Source organism: Camarhynchus parvulus, chromosome 2, assembly GCF_901933205.1.
Source record: "Camarhynchus parvulus chromosome 2, STF_HiC, whole genome shotgun sequence".
Classification (NCBI taxonomy): domain Eukaryota; kingdom Metazoa; phylum Chordata; class Aves; order Passeriformes; family Thraupidae; genus Camarhynchus; species Camarhynchus parvulus.
Genome location: NC_044572.1, coordinates 118,447,461 through 118,469,038, shown reverse-complemented (window position 1 = coordinate 118,469,038; position 21,578 = coordinate 118,447,461). Strand labels below are relative to the sequence as shown.

General features: G+C 38.3%; 1 protein-coding gene across 8 annotated transcripts in view; it reads right to left on the bottom strand.

Moving 5' to 3' along the window:
• The window catches only part of SULF1 (sulfatase 1), a 124,332-nt gene that overhangs the window by 2,605 nt on the left and 100,149 nt on the right, over positions 1–21,578 (bottom strand). For 7 of the 8 annotated variants that reach the window (XM_030971105.1, XM_030971104.1, XM_030971107.1 and 4 more), the window contains 8 exons: positions 14,152–14,368; positions 10,602–10,848; positions 8,763–8,859; positions 8,581–8,675; positions 8,106–8,171; positions 7,448–7,620; positions 6,306–6,448; positions 6,079–6,202 (listed from right to left, as the gene is read on the bottom strand). In XM_030971105.1, coding sequence (XP_030826965.1) covers positions 6,079–6,202; positions 6,306–6,448; positions 7,448–7,620; positions 8,106–8,171; positions 8,581–8,675; positions 8,763–8,859; positions 10,602–10,848; positions 14,152–14,368 — 1,162 coding nt within the window. Of the gene's footprint in view, positions 1–5,162; positions 5,197–6,078; positions 6,203–6,305; positions 6,449–7,447; positions 7,621–8,105; positions 8,172–8,580; positions 8,676–8,762; positions 8,860–10,601; positions 10,849–14,151; positions 14,369–21,578 lie in introns of all 8 variants that reach the window. The other variant, XM_030971110.1, reaches the window with a different exon arrangement.

Genomic DNA, 21,578 nt, shown 5'->3' with positions numbered 1-21,578 from the left:
TCAATTGGCTTGAAAGCAGCCCTGTTCATAAAGCAGGTAGCTCAAAGTGTGAGACATCCCATCTCTTCTGTCAGCAGAGGAATGTTCTGGCCTTGGCTATGTTCACAGCCCCTGCTAAACACACAGCAAGAACTCCCTGTCTCCTGCTCATCCCTGGGCTGAGTAAAAAAGGAACAAAATCTGGTCTAATGGGGCTTTGTGATGACATTCAGAGATAAGTCCTTCCTTGATATTTCAAGGCAGGAAAAATGTTTCAATACACAAAAAAATCCATTTGCCTTTCTTGAGCACTCCAGCAAATCATGCAATACCCAAACAACTTATAAAAGAGGGAACTAACTCTGAAAGCCATTGGTGACCTGAACTTCAATGTCCACATGAATTCTGTTTCTAGATAGCTTAAAAATATGGTCTACAAACTAACCAGACAGATTTGTTTTAGTAAATGATAGCCAAAGGGGGTTTTAATCTATTTCATAGGCATTCATTTTAGTTTACATGGAGCAATTAGGGCCAATGAAAGCTGTAAAAAATTGGTGTGAATTAATTTAGAGGACTGCACCATTTTGTAAAATAGTGTTAAAGAGAATCTTCTTAAGATTTTGTTTTTTTTAAAAAAAGTTGTCAAAGAAAATATCTAGCAGCCTTTTCAAATAATAAGTCTGAATAAAGGGTATAGATATGGGTCTGTAAGTAACAACTGAGCTGCATTTTTTTATTGATCACAGCCAGAAAATGCAAAGACACAAAAGAAACCCATTTCTGATATATTTTAAAATTTTGCTACAATAACTATAGTGACTCAGACTATCAAGACCATTTTATACTGAAAAGTGACACTGAACAGCACCAATTTATTTAATTTAGTGGGCAGACTGAATTAATTGGAAAGATTTTATCAACAAGGTGGTCTACAAGGAAAGTCAAATCAAGCAATGCAAACATTTGTCAGGGAAAGTGACGATTTTGCCCTTACAAATGATATTGCAGGCAGTCTTTAGTAATTAACTCACTGATAATGATTTATTCTCTTCATGAAAATTGTACAGGCAGGTAGGCTAGTAGCAATTGCTTTAGAAGTTCAAGTGGCTACTTTCCAACCATGTGAATTAAGCTCAAATCCTCATCTACACTGAGCCCTGCATCCCCAAAGATGGGTCTTGGCATCTCCATTAATATGTTTGTATTTGAAGTTGCCCATTCTCTTTATTTAAGTAGAACAGAAGATACAACTTTTGTCTCTCATAGATTACATTCATTGCTTCTTACTAGCTTGGGATTTCACAGTAAAAGAATTTCTCCAATATTTCGCCCATCATAAGGAAAGTCAGAAAAATACCATTATGGTTAGAAAAAACCCTTGATATTTTCTTACAATGTAGGGCCTTACTCTGCTCCCACCAAGGAGACCACTTTCCTTATTTGAAAACACCTGAGTCTTTACTCTTAATTGGAAATATTTTGCAACCTAAAATTTAAATATTTTATTTTTTAAATATCAAATTATAGATTTTTTTTTTTTGCAAACATTTGACAGTCTTCCTGATTCAGGAAGAAACAAAAGCTTTTTGGATTTGGTAGAACAGCTATGACAGAACATCTTCTTTCTTTCCTGAAGCAGACAAGAGAAATGAAACCATGGCATGGCCACGTGAGAGCCATCTTTGTAAGTCACATTATGGATAATTTGTTTCCTGGAACAAAAGATAATTAAATACCACAAAGATTTCAAGAAAGAAGATTTACTCTTCTGGTGCTTAGAGGCATAAAAGGCTCTAGAAAACATCATGGCAGGGGGCTGCTTTTGCAAGGAATTTAGTCACTAAACCCTTGAAGATATTAACCACACTGCAGATGCAACAATATTTAAAATTTTCTGTTATTATTTTTAGTGGTAAGGTTTTGGTTTTTTTTTCCTTTGCCAAGTCAGAGCCTGTATAGGAAAACAAACTGTTGTAGGAACAGTCACGTGGGTTGTTATGTTATGGCAGGAACTGGAACAGGAGTGATGCTGTTTGACTGGTAACAGGTTTGGGGACAGAGCAGGGGACTGGGGGTCAAGCAGGAGCCATAAAGGTGCATTTGGGCCCAGGGGAGCCTCTGCTGCCCATCCCCAGCAGGGGAACAGAGGCTTGAGCTGGGTGGCAGGTTGAGCAGTGGGGGAGTCTGGGGACCAGTGAAGGGGAACAGGCTTTCTGAGGAGGCTCAGCAGCAGGGCAATGGGGCTGTGCTGCACAGGAGTAAGATCAGCAAAGAATTTGCAGCGTTCCTACAAAATAGCTGAAAGTCTGAGTCAGAGCTACATGGTCCTTCACTCTGGATCTATTTTTTGCTCTCTAAATGTGGCACTGTTTCTGCAGTCTCAGAGAATTTTCACAGCTGGGAAGGCACTGGGAATTGTTCCATGATCTTTGTGTCACACATAGAAAAATGGCTTGTTTGAAGACAGAGATAATTTATATTCATATATGTTAAACAAACAGGGAAGCAAAGTCTTAAGGTCCTAGAGCTATTTTGGTTGAATGAGCAAATTACTTCACAGTTTAATTCCACAACTTGCAGTAAGCATGAAAAGTCTCCCACTGAAATTAAAGCAAACAGAGGGAAGAGGAGAGGAAAGAAGAGGTTTTTCCCCTGTAAGAAATTTTGTTACAAATAAGTATGAAATGGGAAAGTGCAGATGAGTTGCATTTGAGAATCAGCATGGCAGTAGTTTCCTTGACCAACATTTTGGAATTTCTCAGCTATGACATAGATCCAAAAGAGAAAAAAATTGTTGCTAGTGTTCAAAGTAAAACTTGCTCATTTTTTTGTTGTTTTATTGTTTCTTTATTTGTTCATCTGTAGAACAAGCTTTAGTTAAGCTTTACTCTCCATCTATCCTACCCTGGCATCATCTATAATGCCATCTGTGCCTGTTTTACCTCAAAACTAATAAGAGATTTGAATATGTCTCCTTTGAGACTAGAGACAGGTGGGTAAAATCATATCCTTGGTGCCTTTGAAAAAATTCAGACAAGTAGGAGAGGAGAGAGGAATGTGTAGTTCACACATCCTGTTATCAACCTTGTCTGCAGAGCCACACTCTGTCCATCACAGGGCAGAGGTGGCACCAGTCTTTCCCTGCTGAAGCTCTCTGTTCCTTTGTGCAAAGGGACATTTTGGCTATTATTCTGGCTATTTCCACGTGGGCCTGTTGGCCCAGTGCCTTACTGCAGCACAGGCAGTGCTTTACTAACTCAGGGCATTTTGAACTGGAAACAGGTCTGAGTGAGAAGTTACATGATCTGAAGGAAGCCTAAGGAGCAGTTTAGATGACTTTCCATTGTTATTCCATCTGTTCTCTCCAGGCAACGACAAAATTATCCTCTAGTGGATCATTGTAATGACTCCTGATAAATGGGATTTGTTAATTTTTGTTTTGTTTTGGTTGGTTGGTTTTGTTTTGTTTAAGAAAAGAAAAACATTCCACCAAGATGAGGCTTGAACCAAAATGCTGAATGTGTAAATTGAAAGACTGGGTGTCTGCAATGTCACGACACAGAACAATATTTCTTATGTTACATTATACTGCTGCTTGTCACAGTAGCAAAATGTTTATTGCATGTTCTTTGGTATCAGAAGTTAAAACGTTTTTGTTGCTAAACAGTATAGGAAGATATAATTTAAAGATTAATCCTGTGTGCTCTACTATTTCATATAATCCTACAATTCAAAAATGCCATTTCTATTAGACCTGCAGTTAAAAGGAGGAATGCTCACTTACAAGGACTCCTTCTAATGAAAGACTTAAAAGCATAATTACAGGGATTGCTTTCTATCATTGTAGCAACCAGTTCCCACCAGGCTGTAATGAGCAATGCAAACAGTGGGATACAAACCAAAAAAAAGCTAATAATTTTCCTAGATCTCAAAACTAGGAAATACAAAATTGGCTGCAAAAGAAAATGTAGCTGCCTAAATTGTTTGAGATCAAATATAGCTGCTTAAAATAAGAGCTATACATTGAAATATATTAGCTTAATTGTTCTCTGACTCCTGGAAACTAATGAAAAGGTTCTTTTCAGAAGATTCTGCAAAAAAGGTTTTATGTAGACTTGTACACCCCCTGGACCTGGACTCCCTTGTTTACTTTTCAGGTAAGCAATGTGTATCAGGAGCTACTCCTCCAAAGTGTATAGAGGAGAAAATGTATAAAACTGATAAACTGTGAAAAGGAGTCCAGTCTAAATATGACACTCCACAGATGTTAATCTGTTTTTCACCCTGAGAACAAGTACTGCTCAGTGAACAGCAAGTGCAGTACTCTTAAGACCTACAGTTTTTTCAGCCTCTTTAAGTTTTTGTTTTATGTTTGTCTGGTTTCTCCACCAGGAGACACAGAGCTCTGAATGATAAACATGTAGGTATAATAAGTATACTTTTAAACAGAAAAATATACCTTCAAAGAGATGTCTGTCATGTATTCCTCAGGTTCAAATGTTAGGTTTAAAAAACCTCACCTCGTGCCTTTCCTCAGTTCAAATAATACAACCTTTTAAGGAAATTTCATTTCGTGCTAGTCTGATCTGGTCCCAGCCCAAAGGAGCTTCATCTTTCTGCCACACTTAAATTGAACACTCTGCTGCTGGCTTCTGAGCACAGGCTGCTCATATTGAGCACTGCTTTTGCTCAAAGTGGTATCTGCCAACATTTCCAAAAGCCAGTGAGAAGATTTTGCTTTGCTTCCATAGGTTTGACTAGGTTCTTTGTACTTCAGAAAGCCTTTTAAGCATACTTAGTTTACATTTAAAAAGCAGCTGTGAAGACCTACTAAATAAAACCAGAAAAACACCTCCAACCCATCCAAAATCAACACGATAACACAAAACAACCCAAAAGAGGTGATTCTTCCAGTGTAATTTTCCTTGGGCAAACATCTAAGGAGTACAGGCATGAAATATGAGCTGTATGAAGTCTTGCTATGACAATGAGCTACGTTAAATGCAGAATGGCAGATCTAAAAAACAATGGCCAAGTTCAGTGTAGGGTAGTTAGAAAATGCATGCATCGAAAGCTACGCTGTGTGCAACATGGCAGGATACAGACATTAGTTGAAATGGACTGGAGTCATGCAATTATTTGGAAAGAAGCTGCTGAGGAGAATAAAAAAGTGTGGATACCTGTGTGGATCATAGCTTCCTCCATCTTTATTTCCTGATATAGGAAAATACAAGAGTAACTTTTGTTAGTGTTTAGAACTTGTAAAACCATTCAAAATGTAGTTTTCCATGCACAGCATCTAATTCCTAAAAAGAAATGTACTGTGTTAAATAAAGACAGAGCTGCAGTCCAACAAAGATTTCCTGGAAGTTTTACATAAAAGAACTGAAAACCCACAGGTTTTCAAAAATAATAAAACCCCAAAACAATTAGAAAAAAAAGAGAAACATTGGTAGATATAGAAAGAGATACAAAGAGGCAATACCACAAATTATGTAGAATGGAGAATTCCTGCAAAAAAATAATAAATCACAATGTTCAATCAACCAAAGTTAAGTGCAATGAATTCCAAAGACTTGAAGTAAAAATAGCTTTGTTTTGCTCAGAGACTCTTGTAAAGAAATGTTGCTTTCTTCAAAAATGAAGGAGGTTACTGGTGATTACAAGTTTGCAACGTTAAGTCTCAGTTGTGGTAAGGAACATGAAGTTGTTGACATAGGCAAACAGCATTTGAAATAAACACAGGATTTAATGCCTCACCTGATACTGGGAGGCAAAAACTAATGAAATAAACCCTGCAAGAGAGAAAAGAGTTATGGCTGTGAAGATCTGCATGCAGCTGTTATTGATTAGCTCCAATAATGATATCCCTTCTGCAGCATTTCTGTCAAGTGATGGGTTTTGCCATCTATATCTTGTGCAGACTTGCAAAGAAGCCTCCTGGTCATGCAGATGTGCATGATTGGTGTATATGGATAATTCCAAATTGTTCAGAGCAACACTTAGGAGAGTGACACTTCATGGATAAAATTAGAACTTAAATAGATGAAAACAATTTTAATAAAATGGAAATAAACACTAATATTTATCTTGTACCTGTTTCAAGTCCCTTTGGCCTTGGATTGCACTGCTTGTAACCTTGACAACTTCTCAGTTCCATAAGCTGGACATGTAATTGATTCAAAATGCCTCTTTCCACTGTGTGAACTGTATTGGTCAGCTGAGAAAGAGAGGAACCGAGGGAAATTATGCTTGTTAACAAAAATTAAGGAAACCCTGGAGGAGTCTGGTGAATGATATTTTCAACAGGGAAAGGGGTTTACCTGATAGGGATCAGTGTTCATATCAAAATATTCCAAGAAGCCGGTTGCAAACTCACAAAACAGAAAATTGTGGGTGTCATTAACTGTTCGCAAACACCAGTAAGTGTTGTTGTTGGAGCTTGTGCAAGCACAGAAAGAGCCCACTGTAATTATACAAACAAGTTATTAGCTTCCAGTCAAAATAATATGCTTGTTTCTTCTACTAGTACCTTTAATCACAGTAATAAAATACTAGCTTTGCCTTAGGTTTTTATTTAGATTTATTTAGATTTAGGTGACTAGATTTTGTGACTAGCTGTGAACAGACTTAATAAAAATAGTAATGGTATTACAATACAGTAACCCCTCTTTAAATTGTGAACTTTGTCAAAAGGACATTTTTTTACCCCATGACTCTTGCTGAAGCATTGCCAGAATGCACAGCAATATGAGAACTCTTTTCATAACGTTTTGTTGCTCCACAGTTAAAAAGAAATTAACTAATGTAATTGTTGTCTTTAAAACAAAAATCATGCATATGACTACTTTAGGAATATTTTAAAATGTAAAGTACATAGCAGAAGTCCTAGTACAATCAAAACTGATTATCTCTAGAGGACAATTTCTTTCTCCAAATGAAAATTTGTTCTTAGCAAATTTTCAGCTTGGGGTCAAATACATTGTAATTAATCACCACCTGATCTTGAAATTTCTGCAAATAAAGTTTTCAGTCACTTTTCTTTCTCCATCATCACAAGTGAGAAAAATACTGGTTTTTAATGCTGAATCTTGAGAAAAGTTTAAGTATGTTTCAATGGGATAATAATCTATATACCTTGAAGTTTAAAGAGACTTAAAATATCCTTTACCTCTAAGATTTTGTTCATATACACAAGTGCAATGCAGTTGTGATTTTGAAAATATTTTAGCGTATAAAAAGTGGAATAATGGGAAGAAGTCATGAGGGATAGTATCTGCATTTTGTTCATGATATGCTGTTTATTATATACTTTGAAATAAAAATGTTAAAGTAGACCTTTCATGTGCTGAAGTTTTTTGACAACATTAAAGGTCAGAATAATGCTCTGATTGCATGAAGTGGAAAACCAGTGATACAGCAGAGGATAACCTAGGTCACATCTGCATTTTGACACAAGACTCACAGTTCCAGAATGGTGCTGTTTGCCAGTGGTTGTTGTCATGGGTGAAACATGTCAGCCCGGGAAGGCTACACTCATCTCCCTTCTTCTGGCGCCTTTTCCCCTTCCGCTCCTTCTTCCTTCTCCGGTTCTCTTTGAACAGCTGCAGTTTGCCATCCACCTCCTGTGCTGCTTCTCTGTTCAGGGAGGAAGTTGGGCATGGCTGACTAAGAACAGTCTCTGTTTGGTTAACAACAGCACTAGCAGTTTTTACATCTTTCTGGATTTTATAAAGGTGAAAGGATGAGAACAGGACCTTCTAGCTCAGCTTCCCCAGCTGTTAAGATAAGGTGCTCCCTTCAGCATGCATGAGAAAGGATGCACTGCTGCATTTAGGTTTTACTGGATCTTAAAAAAATATTGATCAGTTTCTGATAATACTATTTTCATCCTTTTTCTATCAATAGGTTGAAGAAATATTATCCATAAACTTTCACAAGTTGGCCCAAAACTACTGTTTCTTGTGATAGCTTGCTACACGTGACCTTTTCTTCCCTTCACTTCTCTCCACAAAAAACCACAACAAAACCCAAACCAAAAAAACTACCCAAATGCCCAAAACTACATTTATCCAGTCACCAAAAAGTCAGCTGTGAGAGTGAGAGGTTAATAACAGCCTTACTTGAAGGGATGAAGATGGCTCTTGAGTTTGTCTTGGGCCTTTACCCCCTTTTCTTTGTTGTAATAGCTGCAGGGAAAAAAATTAGAAATTATTAAGTAATTAAACTGTTTTCAACACAAAACCAAAACAGAAATATACTATGGTTGACATTTTCTTAAGAAACTATACAGACTTAAAATTTTCACTTAATTTAAGGAAGTTCTACCTGTGTGATCCTATGCTAGGTTATAGCAGAACTACAGCTGGATTCAAACATGTTAGTAGAATACAAACATATGTAATCTTAAAATGTTAAAGTTTATCTTCTTGTGGTTCACAGTAGCTTCTACTCATATCTAACTAAAAAAGATTATAACCTACAATGGTTATAAATATCAATAGCTTTGGTCTTTTATTTTCAATCTGAAAATCCCTGGAAAATGTATAAGCCTTAGAAATCAGAATAGCATTCAGTATTTAGTGCCACCTCTCTTACCTCTGTTTACTACAATCACATTCATCTGGTTTTCTTCTTTTTAGGTGTCCTCTAACTTCCCTCAAATTCTTAATTTTGTCTTGGAGAGCTTCAATCTGCAAAGAGAATATTTCTGAGTCAGACTTATTCTTTGAAAAGCTATCAGTGTAAAGACTTCACTGAGATTTTAAAATACCTCTTACCTCCTTATCAATGTAAGCCTTGTGATCCTTCCAGGCTCTGGCAGACTGGTACAGCTCCCTCTCACAGTGAATAGTGTCATTTGGAAGAATGAAACATCTGTAGATGTGAGTTTAAGAAATAGGAAAATGAAGGTCACTTGTTTCCCAGTTACCCACCCATTTTTTCTCTTTCTTCCAACATTCCTAACAATTTTTTTATATTGTTAGTAAACAGGTAAAAACTCTACAAGGTCTTCCTCTGATGACTTAATAGTAATAATTGCTTTTATCTGTTTTCTCTGGAAAACTTGTCATCCACAACAGATGGGCTGTGCCTGCTAAGCAAAAAATGCAATGCATTCTTATTCAATCAGAAATGAAATTGAAGCTGAAGTAAAAATCTGCTCAGAATTTAAAGCCCCTTGTTAATCAAATGTGCCATTGTTTATTTAACCACCAGCTGCTGAGAAATACGTTCTTCTTGCCACATGAATGTGGCTCATCTTCCCAGCATGCAAAACACTCAAGAAGAGAACATATAGTCAGAGGGCTGAGGATCAATATAATCAATAAACACCAAGAAGAACCACAGTTAGAGGAAAGAGTTCAAAATGTCTTTAACCAAAAAGTCGACAGAACACTTGAGTCAAAAAAACAGCGCAATGACAAAAATATTCACAACTGTGTTTGAAAAAACAGCTCTACCAAGAGGAAAAAAAAAGCGCAAGAAAGATCGAGGCAGTGGACTGAGACAGAAAATCCAGCAGAGTGCAGGCTGGGCTTTCAAAGTCACCATGCTGACAAACAGAAATTCCTTAGTTAGAGAAATATAATTTTACAGACAGAATTTTTCTTTGGGTTCTCCTTCATCATAACCATTCTTTTAATTTTTGAGAAAAATAACAGAAAAAAGATGTAGATGCTTATCTCTTCCAATGTTATCCTATTCTGTTTTTTTCTTCACTCAAAGAATTCTGAAAGCAATGCTGTTCTGTAAAGGTCAAAACACTTTATGGAGAAATCATATTTTTTCTGGAAAACTATTTAAAGCTTTAATAATTCCATGGTTGGAAATTATGAGTGTAAGAAAGGATAATTTCTACTATTCAAAACTAACCTTTATGTTCTCCTAAAAAAAAAAAAAGAACAAAAGAGATGAACTCTATTTACATTTTATATATAATAAAAGAGATTCAACTCTATTTACATTTTACATAAAATAAGAGATTCAACTCTATTCACATTTTATATATAATAAAAGAGATTCAATAAAGTTGGGGTTTTTTTGCCTACATATTTCTGAATTTTGAAAGAAATCATAGTAACTTTTTAAAATTAAAAATTATTTTGAGATGTTTGCTTTTTCATTCAGATTTAGTGTATCTTGAATAAACAGATCTAATGTATCTTAGCTTGTGCTAACAGCTGCAAACAACTAAGCATTAAGAAACATGATGTAGCTGATCTAATCTGTCCCCATGTAGAGTGGAACTTCAGTCATCTCAGATTTAGGCCTCTATGCTAAACCGTAGTCTAGACTTTATAATAAACAGCAGAAGCATCAGCTTAATAGGGTGATTAATTCATCATAAGATGCATATTTTGATACAAGGGATGCATTTCCCTCTGGAGATGCCTGCTCCTCCCTAGAAATAAAACCTAAACCAGAGGCTTCCATTTAAAATACACATACTAAATATAAATTATTCCACTTCCTAAAAAATACAACTCAGGTGTATCTAAAATCTATGATGTCAGTTTCAAGTTCCTAAATATTGTACAGAGGGAGAAAGAATACAGCTAGAAAATGAAGATTTGGTTTTAAGAAACAGAAATACCATGCAGAGAAAGCAATCATACTTGTGTGTCACTCTGACAGAGCTGGGTTGACCCAAAGCATCAGTGCTATCAGCGAGCATTGTGTCACGAGCAGCACGAGCAGTTTCCTCTGCTTCCTCCTCATTTCCAGCATTGTGACGCTTGGTGATACTTCTGGTCTTCAACACCTGCAGCTCTTCTTCTTCCAGATTTATGTCATATATCTCACCTTCGAATTCCACAGACAAGGACCGGGTTTGGCGAGTGTGAACAAATCGAGGTTTGTATTCTGAACCAGAAGAAACATTCACAGTCAAATATATGTATATGTATATGTATATGTATATGTATATGTATATGTATATGTATATGTATATGTATATGTATATGTATATGTATATGTATATGTATATGTATATATGTAGGTACATGTGTATAAACATGATCCGTGCCATGAACACAAAACATATTCCAAGGAGAAGAATGCAGTTCAATAAAACCAGTTGATTTTTTCTGTGACTTTACAGAAACTTATTTAATGGTTTTTTGATAGATTGTGCCCCACACTTCCATAAGTAGCATGAAATTTTGGTTGCTTTGAGGTTTGCATTTCATGTTAGTCTGACCTTATGCCACAGTTAGCATCTAAATCTTCAAATAAAAAACAGTATCTCTGAAATCAGATATCTAGAAAGAGACACTAAAAAAATCAGAGAACACAGGATTAGAAACCACTTTAGAAAATGAAATAATTCAGTACTGTGAAACAAGGCCACCACTTGTAAATTGGCATGTCACATACTAATGTAGACTTTAGAGTAAAAAATTCATTTTTAAAAGGTTAACACCTTTTCCTTCTTAAAGGTAAGAATTTAGAGGGTAAGAATCCATCAGGTATCAGTACCTCTATGTACCTAAACTTCAAAATATATGTCATCTGTATTTATGTGTGCAAGCCATAGACCACCAAAGAATTGCTGCATTGCAGCGCTACAGTGAGATTAATTATGCCACTTTTACCCCTTGAAAGCTCTGAGCTTAGTAGGGTTACAGCTCTTCTAGTTACTGTGTATATGAGTAAGATTAACAAAGACAATTAACTCTTTTGAGGAGTCTTTAATGTCATGTACAAGAGAACCTCTGTTTGGTCTCAGTCTGAAAGACCTTCCACTTTTTATTTCTTTTGCTAAATGCACTTGACCCAAACCAAGATGATAAAACTGACAGTCAAAAGTACCACACCAAAGCATGTTCTGCCTAGCAATGGTGCCTTGCAAAGCCACACACACAGAGCTCTAGACATACAAAATTAAGCTTGTAAAAAGTCAGTTGTAGGGCATTTCCATTTGTTGCATCTATGCTGAGCACAACCATGTCACCTAACAATAATTTATTCAGCAGAAAGCAGCAGCTGTAAGAAAGTACTGCCTTTGGCAGGCAGCATCAGTTCTAGTGAAGTTTTTATGTTAGTGTCTTTGAGAGATTCAGGCTGAATCTTTCCTGCAAGAATCTTTTAAAGGAGAAGATAGTGAGCTTCATTGAACTTTTCATTCAAACCACCCTGGTCTAAATGTTTTCAGCGATCACCTGCTGTCAGATGGAAAAAAGTCTCAGTCAAGGCAATGAAGACATTCATCTTCATCAACAGCAAAACTAGTTTCAAAGCATCTTTCTGGTCTGTAACCATATTACTCTTTAATAAAATTATGTAAAAGATTCATAGGGTCAAATGGGACAATTTCTTGCATTTGACAGCCTCTGATGATACTGCTTAGTAAACAAGTGGCTGAAAGGGTGGAATGTATAGGCATCTCATGCATGTGCCGTCTGAAGACAAGCCTGAATTAGTAATTTCCTTCAAAATATTTCATCATTATGAGTCTTTCTCTGCTCTACTCAGAGGAGTGTTAAGGCTGGTTTGGAGGAGGCAGAGAAGGGAAGAGATGTAAGAGCATTGTAAAGAATTAAAGCATAACAAAGCAACTTTTTCCAGTGCTTCCTTCAGATGTTTTCCATCCTTCCCCTACTTCCTCTCCCCAAGTAACTTGCTCCAGTCAAAATCCCCTTTCAGCCCTTGTTGGTGACTTGGCACACCTCTTTCCAAGGTACACAGAATGTATCTCTCCACAAAAATATCACTTGAGGGAACATCCCCCAGTTTGAGAATCACCCTGGCAGCCTGTGGCATGTACACTTTTCAGCAGAGCTCTGCCTGTACACACTGTGAGGTTCCTCTGGTCATACTAAACAAATGGAAGAAATTAGATCAAGACAGTATTTAGGCCAAACAATGACACAAGTTAAGACAGACAATATTGTGGTTGAATGTACCAAGAAATACCAGGGATTCTTGTTCACATCCACAGTGCGGGGGGCTTTAAATCAGGAAATATTTTGAATGATGCTGACATTATTTTCTTAGTTCATAGACATCTGTGCAGCACCTCCTAACTTTTTTGTTTTTCATACAACTTCAGTAACATCTTGCTTTGAAGACCAATCTTTATATTATTCCCCAGCCTTGTACCCTCCTGTTGAAGAGCAAGAGAACACAGCCTGCTCTTCAACACATTTTAAAATCTGCTTCTATTGCTTCAGCTACAGAAATTCACTTGCATTGCTGGGCAGAGACAAGAAAAATCATGCTCCATTTAAAATAACAGCCTCTTCAAATAGGCTTCTTTTGTAGAAATCATTAGCAGGAAGAAACCCAAGCGCTACAGTCCTAAAACCCGCTTGTACAATCCCTTCAGCCCACGCTCCACTAGAGGACACTGTGATCTCGCTGGTGTCCCTGCGGGGATCCCGCTATGGACGCGCAGGGCAGGGGCAGGGGAAGCGAGAGCAGGGCAGAGTTTGGGTCCGAGAGCAGCCCCGCCGCGCCTCGGGGAGCAGATGTGTGCGGGGCATCACCAAACTGCGAGTGAATTCAGCCTTAGTCATGCAATAAAACAATCGCCGCGGCCACCTCGGCAGGCAGCGGCCCCGAATCACGGCGGGGCTGTCGTGTGTGAGCTGCGCGAGAGGTGGCACCAGAGCATCACCGCCACCAGCGCCGCACCGCAGCCTAAAGGCTGCTCCTCGCCCTGATCCAAGGGATAAATGTCGTTCTTCTTGCTGCTGTTAGAATCACAGAACGGTTTGCGTTGGAAAGAACTTAAAAGAATACCCAGTTCCAGCACCCGTGGAAAGGAACACTTGCCCCTAGAACAGGTTGCTCAAAGCTCTGCCCAACCTGGCCTTGAACACAGCCAGAGATGGGGCATCCACAACTTCTCTGGACAACCCTCACAGTACTGAATTTCTTCCTAATATTTAACCCAAATCTTCTCTGTCCAAGTTTAAAGCGATTTTCCCTTGTCTTATCATTAAATGCCCTTGTCAAAAGTCCCTCTCCAGCTTTAGGCCCACTTTAAGTACTTATTACAGAGGCAATTATGCAGAACCTGACTGGACCAATTATGCAGAACCAATTCTGGACATTTTCATTAGACACGAAAGTGAAAGCAAGAGCACACTGGTAGGAAAATGCTCTGCTAGCCATTTCCTCCTGCTCTCTGCCTCAGAGTCCAAGAGATCAAGTAACACTTACTTTGCACATTAGGGTTTCTCAGGAACTGTCTTTGATTTTTCCTTTGGGTCCTGCTGTTCTGGTAATCAGTGTCTCCACAGTTGCAGTCCTTGTCTTTGCTGCTGTAGCCCCGGGAGTGGAGGCTGCGCGTTCTCTTTCTGATGGCCAGGATGTCGCTCGACACCTTGCACTTGTGGATTCGAAGTTTGCCAGAAGCATCCTCTGTGCACTGCCACTTCTGCAAGAGAGAGACATGAAGGTGATTTCCCAGCAGCCTTCCAAACTCCTGCTGCTTTCAGGTAGACAGTAGAAGGAGACAGGTACATTTATTTTTAAATTTAAGCAGTCCCTTGAATAGCAAACTGAGAAGGCAAATACTTAGGGCAAAAATTCAGGCACATTCTCCAGAACATCTTTCTCATGCTAGGAAAACATAAGCTTGAATGAAATCACCTCAAATCTGCATAAAATATACAACCCAGATGAAAAAAACCAACAAAACCCAAACACACATATATATAAATCAAGACTATTTAGACTACACACATCCCTGAAAAGAGCAAGTAAAAAGTCTTTATTTACTGAGTCAAGGAGTATTGGCAAGGCAGTTTTCATCTACCCTTTGTCTTCTTTGAAAAAAAAAAGTACTTTGTTCTGTGACTTGGATTTTCTAGCATGATTCAGGGAAAAATAAAAAAAATCCCCAATCCATGGATGAGGAAGAACTGGCTCAGTTGTAGAGTGTTTTGGAAAGAAAAGAACAAATTGTGGATGTAATCTATAGAAAAATACATAAACCATCCCCTACAGCCAGCAGGTGCAAGTAAGGGGAAGAACCTTAGGGACAGTAAACAAGAAATTAGCTTGGATAAACCCCTTTGGAGTTATAAGCCATAAGATTTGTATGAGACTTGGGAGGAAAAGCTCTGGAAGGAGTACCTGTAAAAAGCATTGTGTGTGTGCTGAATATCAGAGCAAGTGTGGGAGAATGAAAGGAAACAGATTTTTTTTCCAGTTTGTCTGCACAATATCTGTCTGACTTAATTATCAACATCACTGAACCAGATGGAAGATTCCAGGTGGATTTTTCCAGTGGATCCCATCACCTTCACATTTCAAATTAAAAAACAACTGGGACTTTAATTTCCTTTCCACATCATACTGTTTTAAAAAACCTAAATGTTATTTAAAACCAAAAGAGATCAGAGCTCCTTTGCCCATACCCAAAGCTTGCTATACATGGCACTCAAAATACAATACACAAAAGAAGAAGTCTGTGAAGATTTTAAGTCAGCGGTAGTCTGAATGACAATAGGTAGAACTAGAAATAGCTCTGTTTATTTATAATTTTAATGCAAGCACAAATTACTGTTACTCAGTGTGTTTTGTTCACTTTTTCATCTTAAGCCGCAATGAACAGATCTTGCATACAAAGCACTAAGCTTGGTTGGATATTGCAAAGAGCAAAACTCAGTAATGTTATTGGTAACTGGAACCTTTTAGCTGCAGTTTCAGTAAAGTTTCTCTGTACTGTGCCCTTTTTTGGTTCCCATGACTGAATAGCATAAGTAGCTTTCTCTTGCCTCATTAATAATAACAAGACAGATGAATGCTGGTCCTAATGGAGTTGCCAACCTAATTTTTGAAATGGACACTAATAACAGAGCATGCACATTTTGGTAAGCTCCATTAACTAATGGCTGCTCTGGACTGTTTTTGGGATGCTGTCACGCTGACTGATGAATGGAGAAGAAAACCAAGCCTCAGGTAGATTTTCTGGCCTGATAACCTGAGGAATGAGCTGATGTGAGTCTGAACCACAGCACCATGAGTGCACTCTCTGGCCTAACATGTGGGCTGAATTAAAGATGGATTCCATGCTGAGATCCTCCTGTGGATTGGCAGGACTCTGATCTCAGAACAGTAAGCCATATGTAAAAGGACCTTAATTTGAACAAGTCCAATAACTGGCACAGAAATTACACTTGTGCCCAGACTTTCAGTGTGAAGGTACATCTATAAGTGACAATGTAACTTTCTACAAGAAAAGGTGTCCAAGAGCTGTAAAGCTTTGCTGATTTTACTCTCCCATAGCATGTGCTCTCTTCCTTCTGAGAGATGATTGTTACAGGATAAGCAAGAGATGATTGTTACAGGATAAGAGTTGACTGCACCACTATATTTCCTGTCTTTATTGGGTATGTGTTACATTTATAAACACTGAGCACTAGCTTTTAAAGAGTCTCAAAAGCAGCATTTTAAAGTAGAATAAGTATTCTCGTTGTCTCTTTGCATTAATCATAGCAAGAGGTTGTAGGAGTGGCTTCAATAACCTTTTAGATCATTTTTAACAGTATTATGACTAACACTGAAACAACCCGCTCTGTGTCTAGTACAAGCCAATAATAGTTCCCTATTTAAAACAGGGATTAAATGTGATTCATTTCCTCTTTTATTTTCCTTTTTAAAATTTTACTTTTAAAAAAGTGTCATTATAAAGATGCTTTGGAGTTCTAAGATGGAATTTTCAGTCTAACTTTCCTGAATCCCTGCCCATGCCGGCATAATCAGACACTGAGCATGCCTTATGCAGTTAAATCATAATGGTCCTTCTGCTCATCTTTAGATCTATAAAATGCATTAATGCACATAAAGGAAGATTCTGACTGAATGCATTGCCATATCCCCTGTTTTCTACCTTCTTTCCCAGTTTGAATAACAAACTATTCTTTGAAGTTCAGGACTATTAATTTTGGTTTCTGGATCACTATTTCTCCATCAATTAAATAACCCCATTAGCTAACACAAGCTAAATATGGCTTCATAAAATTTTAATTTGTATATGTTTTCTTATTTTCCCCATGTTTATTGTCTTTCTTACAGTGATATTTCACAAGACACCTTAGACAATCTAACAATTCACTGTTGCCATAGGAATATAGGATAGTCCTTGCTTCTGGCTGCCTGTTGATTTAGGGACCCTTGCACTGATTTATTTTCACCTTGGTAGGAGAAAAGAGAACTAACTCAGAATTAAAACTCTAGACCAATGGTAGAGAAAAAAACAAGCTCCTGACATTTGGCTGCAACAAGCTGTTATATTGTTTCAGTCATGCTGTGAAACTTCATCTGTGTCAGCCTTTTTCCTTGTCATTGACTCATCTTTTCCTTCTTTCATCTCATTTCATCACCTACCCTCCAGCCACTCTTTCCCTCTCACCTCAGCTCCCTGCCTTCAGTTCACATTCCTCCCCAATTTAGGTTCAGAAGGAAAGCAAAGGTGAAAAAGGATCATTAATGCTTCCACACCAGTGGAGCCCTGACATCCCGCACCTGAAAGCTGATGGAACTTAGCCCACTGGGAGGAGCTTTGCTAGTTTACAGCCACCCTGAACCAAGCAGGGTTTGTTCTGCATATGCACTTGGAGCCTTGGCTGGGTTTGTGTGCGCTGGCTGCCAGCCCTTCCCAGTGCCTTCCCTGCCCCGTCAGCAAATTGCAGAGGAGCTTAGGGGAGATAAAAGTGTCAAAGGACTGAGCAGCTAAGGACTTTGGATTTGTCTTGTTTGAAAGAAACAGCCCGAGGGGCAATGTAATTTCTCTTTACAGCTCTCTGAGGAGGGAAAGCCGGCAGGGTGATGTGGATTCAGTGATAGGACATGTGGGAATGGTTCAAAGTTGTGCCAGGGGAGGTTTGGATTGCACATTAGGATGCATTTCTTTACCAAGAGAGTGGTCAAACACTGTACAGGCTTCCTGGAGATGGGGTTGTTGCTCCAAGCCTGTCAATGTTCAAAAGCCATTTGGAAAGTACTGTTAATGACACACAATGGAAGTGGCCAGGCAGTTGGGCTCAATGATCATGTTAGATCCCTTCCAACAGAAATAGTTCTGTTCTATCCTATTGTGCTGATTTAGGCTGAGGTAGAGCTAATTTTCTTCACAGTGGCTGGTATGGGGCTGGTTTGGATTTGTGCTGAACACCGGGTTGATAATATAGAGATGTTCCTGTTATTGCTGAGCAGGGCTTACACAGAGCCCAGGCCTTCCTGCTTTTTCTGCTGCCACACTGGTGAGGAGCCTGGGTGTGGCTGGGGGGGCTGGGAGGAGACACAGCTGGGACAGGCAACCCCAACTGACAAAAGGGATATTCCAGACCATAGGACATCATACTCAGTATATAAAGTTAGGGCAGAAGGGAACATTTGGAGTCATGACTTTGTCTTCCCAAGTCATTGTTACATGTGATGGAGTTCTGCTCTCCCAGAGATGGCTGGAAAACTGCCTGTCCCTGGGAAGGGGTGAATGAATTCCCTCTTGTTTTGCTTGTGTACGCTGCTTTTCCTTTTCATATCAAACTTTATCTCAACCCACGAGTTTTCCAGCTTTTGCTTTTCCAATTCTCTCTTCAATCCCACTGATGAGGGAGACAGTGAGTGGCTGTGTGGGCTTAGTTGCTGTCTGGCGTTAAACCACTACTCGTATCCTATCCTAATCCTATCCTATCCTATCCTATCCTATCCTATCCTATCCTATCCTATCCTATCCTTCAGAAGTTGAGCTGCTTTAATCTCTGCCAAACCTGAAGTTTAAACATGTAAGTACCTGTGCCTGTTCCTCATGTTGAGGCAAGAAAGGCAATGGTGCTGCAGCAAGAGCTTTTCCTTGGATAATGGCACTAGCATGATGCATTTTCTTCTGGGGATAGAGGTTTGTTCTCATAATGACGTTTCAAAGACAAAGGGTAGAACATGGGCTCGTTAAAAGGGATGGTTTGTCCTTGATGGCTTTGCTTTGCCTTGCTACCTGGCATAGCTCCAGTTGTGACTTGCAGCTACATAAGGAAGACAACACCAATTGACTTCATAACTACCTGGGGTCTCAATTTCCTGGTATTAATCAGTTGTGCCACAGCCTTAAAATTAAGTCTATTTCATTACTGATTATAATTAAGACATAAAACTATACATTCAGAATGAATCATTGTGATGTGCTCCACTGTAAATAGCTACTTAGGCAGGACTTCCAATCAGCTTTGTGCAGTTAATAGACTGTGATGGATTTGAGACAGTTGCTGCTCCCTTACATAGAGGGGAAATGAATTAAACAAGCCATGAAAAATGTCCCAACAGTAGGCAAGCTAAAGGTTTCTATGAAATGTAAACACCTAGTATTTGCAGTAGACACGTCAGTGTTAAATACCTTGTCAGATTTTATCACAAAGTTATGAAACCCTGAAAAACATGCAACCGGAAATATAACATAGCAGCAATATTTTTACAGGTGCTTTTTCATTTTTGTAATGTATGACTGACTTTGAGTATTATTGCTCAGCCTAGGGAATGTTAAGATAAGGCCTGAAAAATGAAGACTTCATGAATTTAAACATGTCCTCAAGATCTCATTTCCCTTTTTTCCTCTTTCGAAAAGTACTCTCTAAATTTGAAAAGAGTATAGATGGAAATACTGTCACAGGCTGAATATGTGTGCATCATTTTCCTTCATTAGCAGCAACCAGACCTGGGGGAGTGCCAGGGGACTTGATGTGATAATGCTGGAAAAGGAGTCTGGTTCAGAGCTGTGCTACTGCAATCAGAGCTGTCTTGCTTTTGCTTTCTCTGGGCCATTAGAGGCTGTGTCACACAACATATTGAAAAGTGCCCTGTAATTAGTTGTCTATGGTAAACAGTACAGAGCAGCAGCAGTTCATTTCTGCTGAACTGGACCTGAATACTGAGAAATGTTTGCTGGTTAAGGTCATGTCCTCTGTGCATTCTCACAGAGCAGAACTGAACCCTGGTCCTGACCAAGGCTCCTAAATGCCCCTGGAAATACTAATCTGTGTTGTTTCATCTCAGCAGTACTTCAGCATTGCACATGAGTGCAGCTGTTTAACAAGGATGGTTTGCCAGGTTCACTCAGGAAATTTGGAATTGCTGCATTTTTGTGGAAAAAAAAATCTCCTCCTCCATTTTAGAGCTGAGTAGATGCAGCCTGTAATGGTAGATCCCAAGTTTTGCACCACTCTCTCATAAATGAACCACTTTCTGTTGGATCATGCTCCAGAGTCTGACAACAAGAATATATTCAAAGGCAGTTATTTACATACAGACTTAGCCCCTGAGAAGTGTTCCTAAAAAACGCAATGGTCGTGGTTCAACAGATAGGGAAGAAGTTTGTCCTACAAGAACTGATGGGCTGAAATGTATGACAGGCTTTAGAAATACTTTCAGATAAAGACACAGGGATGAAACTGGAGGAAAAAAGGAAAGAAGGAATTAATCACTAGATAACAGAAATAGCTATATAAAAATTAGCAATTTTGAGCTACATCACAAGCTTATGAAAAGAAAGAAAGAGAAAATTGCCTAGGAATTTTACAGACTACAAAATTTTGCATTCTTGCTGTATGGGCAAGATTGATTTTAAGTGCCACAGTTATAGCAGTTATCTAGTTATAAAATATGCATGAACTGCATTGTCAGCTCTAGAAATGTAGGCACCTAGGTCAAGACAGCAAATATTTCTCCTGTGCAGCATTCTCTACCAAATCTATTAACTTGCTTGTAGTTACAGCTCAACATCGAGAGACTTTTGTTGTTATCCAATAAACATCCACTATCAGGTGCAAACAAATAGGAGCTAATGAAAAGGATAAGTTTAATCCTTTAGCTATAAATAGTAATACCAATAATAATCTGTTACTATTGTGTCATATACATTTAACTTGCAGAGGACTTAGCTAATATTCCATTTCACTGGATACTTTAAAATGGAAACTCTGCAAAAAGATAACCTCAAAGGAGTACTACAGCAAGTGTTAAAAATAATTCTTGCATAAACTGTGTTTTCTGTCTAGACATTTTTGGTACAGAGAGTTACTTTAATAAAGGTTTAAAGAATTTGCTTTGTTAAAAACTGTGCCACTATACGAAAAAATTCCTTCTGTTAGAGAACACCAGTAAGATGATAGTGAAAATGTTGAACACAGTTGTGCATTGAAAGAGATGAAACCAGTGAATCCAGTAATCTTCCTGAAATATCTCTGGATTTTATACAGAACATATTTCATACGTCCAATTAAGAAATGCTTGAATTTAAAGAATTGTCAAATCTGGGAAGAGCTGCTCTCTGTTTGATAAAAACTTAAATATTTAGGCTGAAATGTGAACTATTTAGGCTGAAATATGAAATACCATGCCTTGAAAGATTATTTTTACAGATAAAGGAACTTATCTTCACATTTGGTTTCAACTCATAAACAGAGTGGTATTTTAACTAGAGGCATCATAATTTCTGGCAATTCCTATGAATTCTTGAGCAACTAAATTGCAGGCATGTTTCTGTCAGCTGTGAGGGATGACTCTCCATGGTCTAAAGTGAGGAATAGCTACAAGGGCTGTTCACTAAGTGTATGAAGTATGCACTTAGTTTTAGGCACATAACTGGT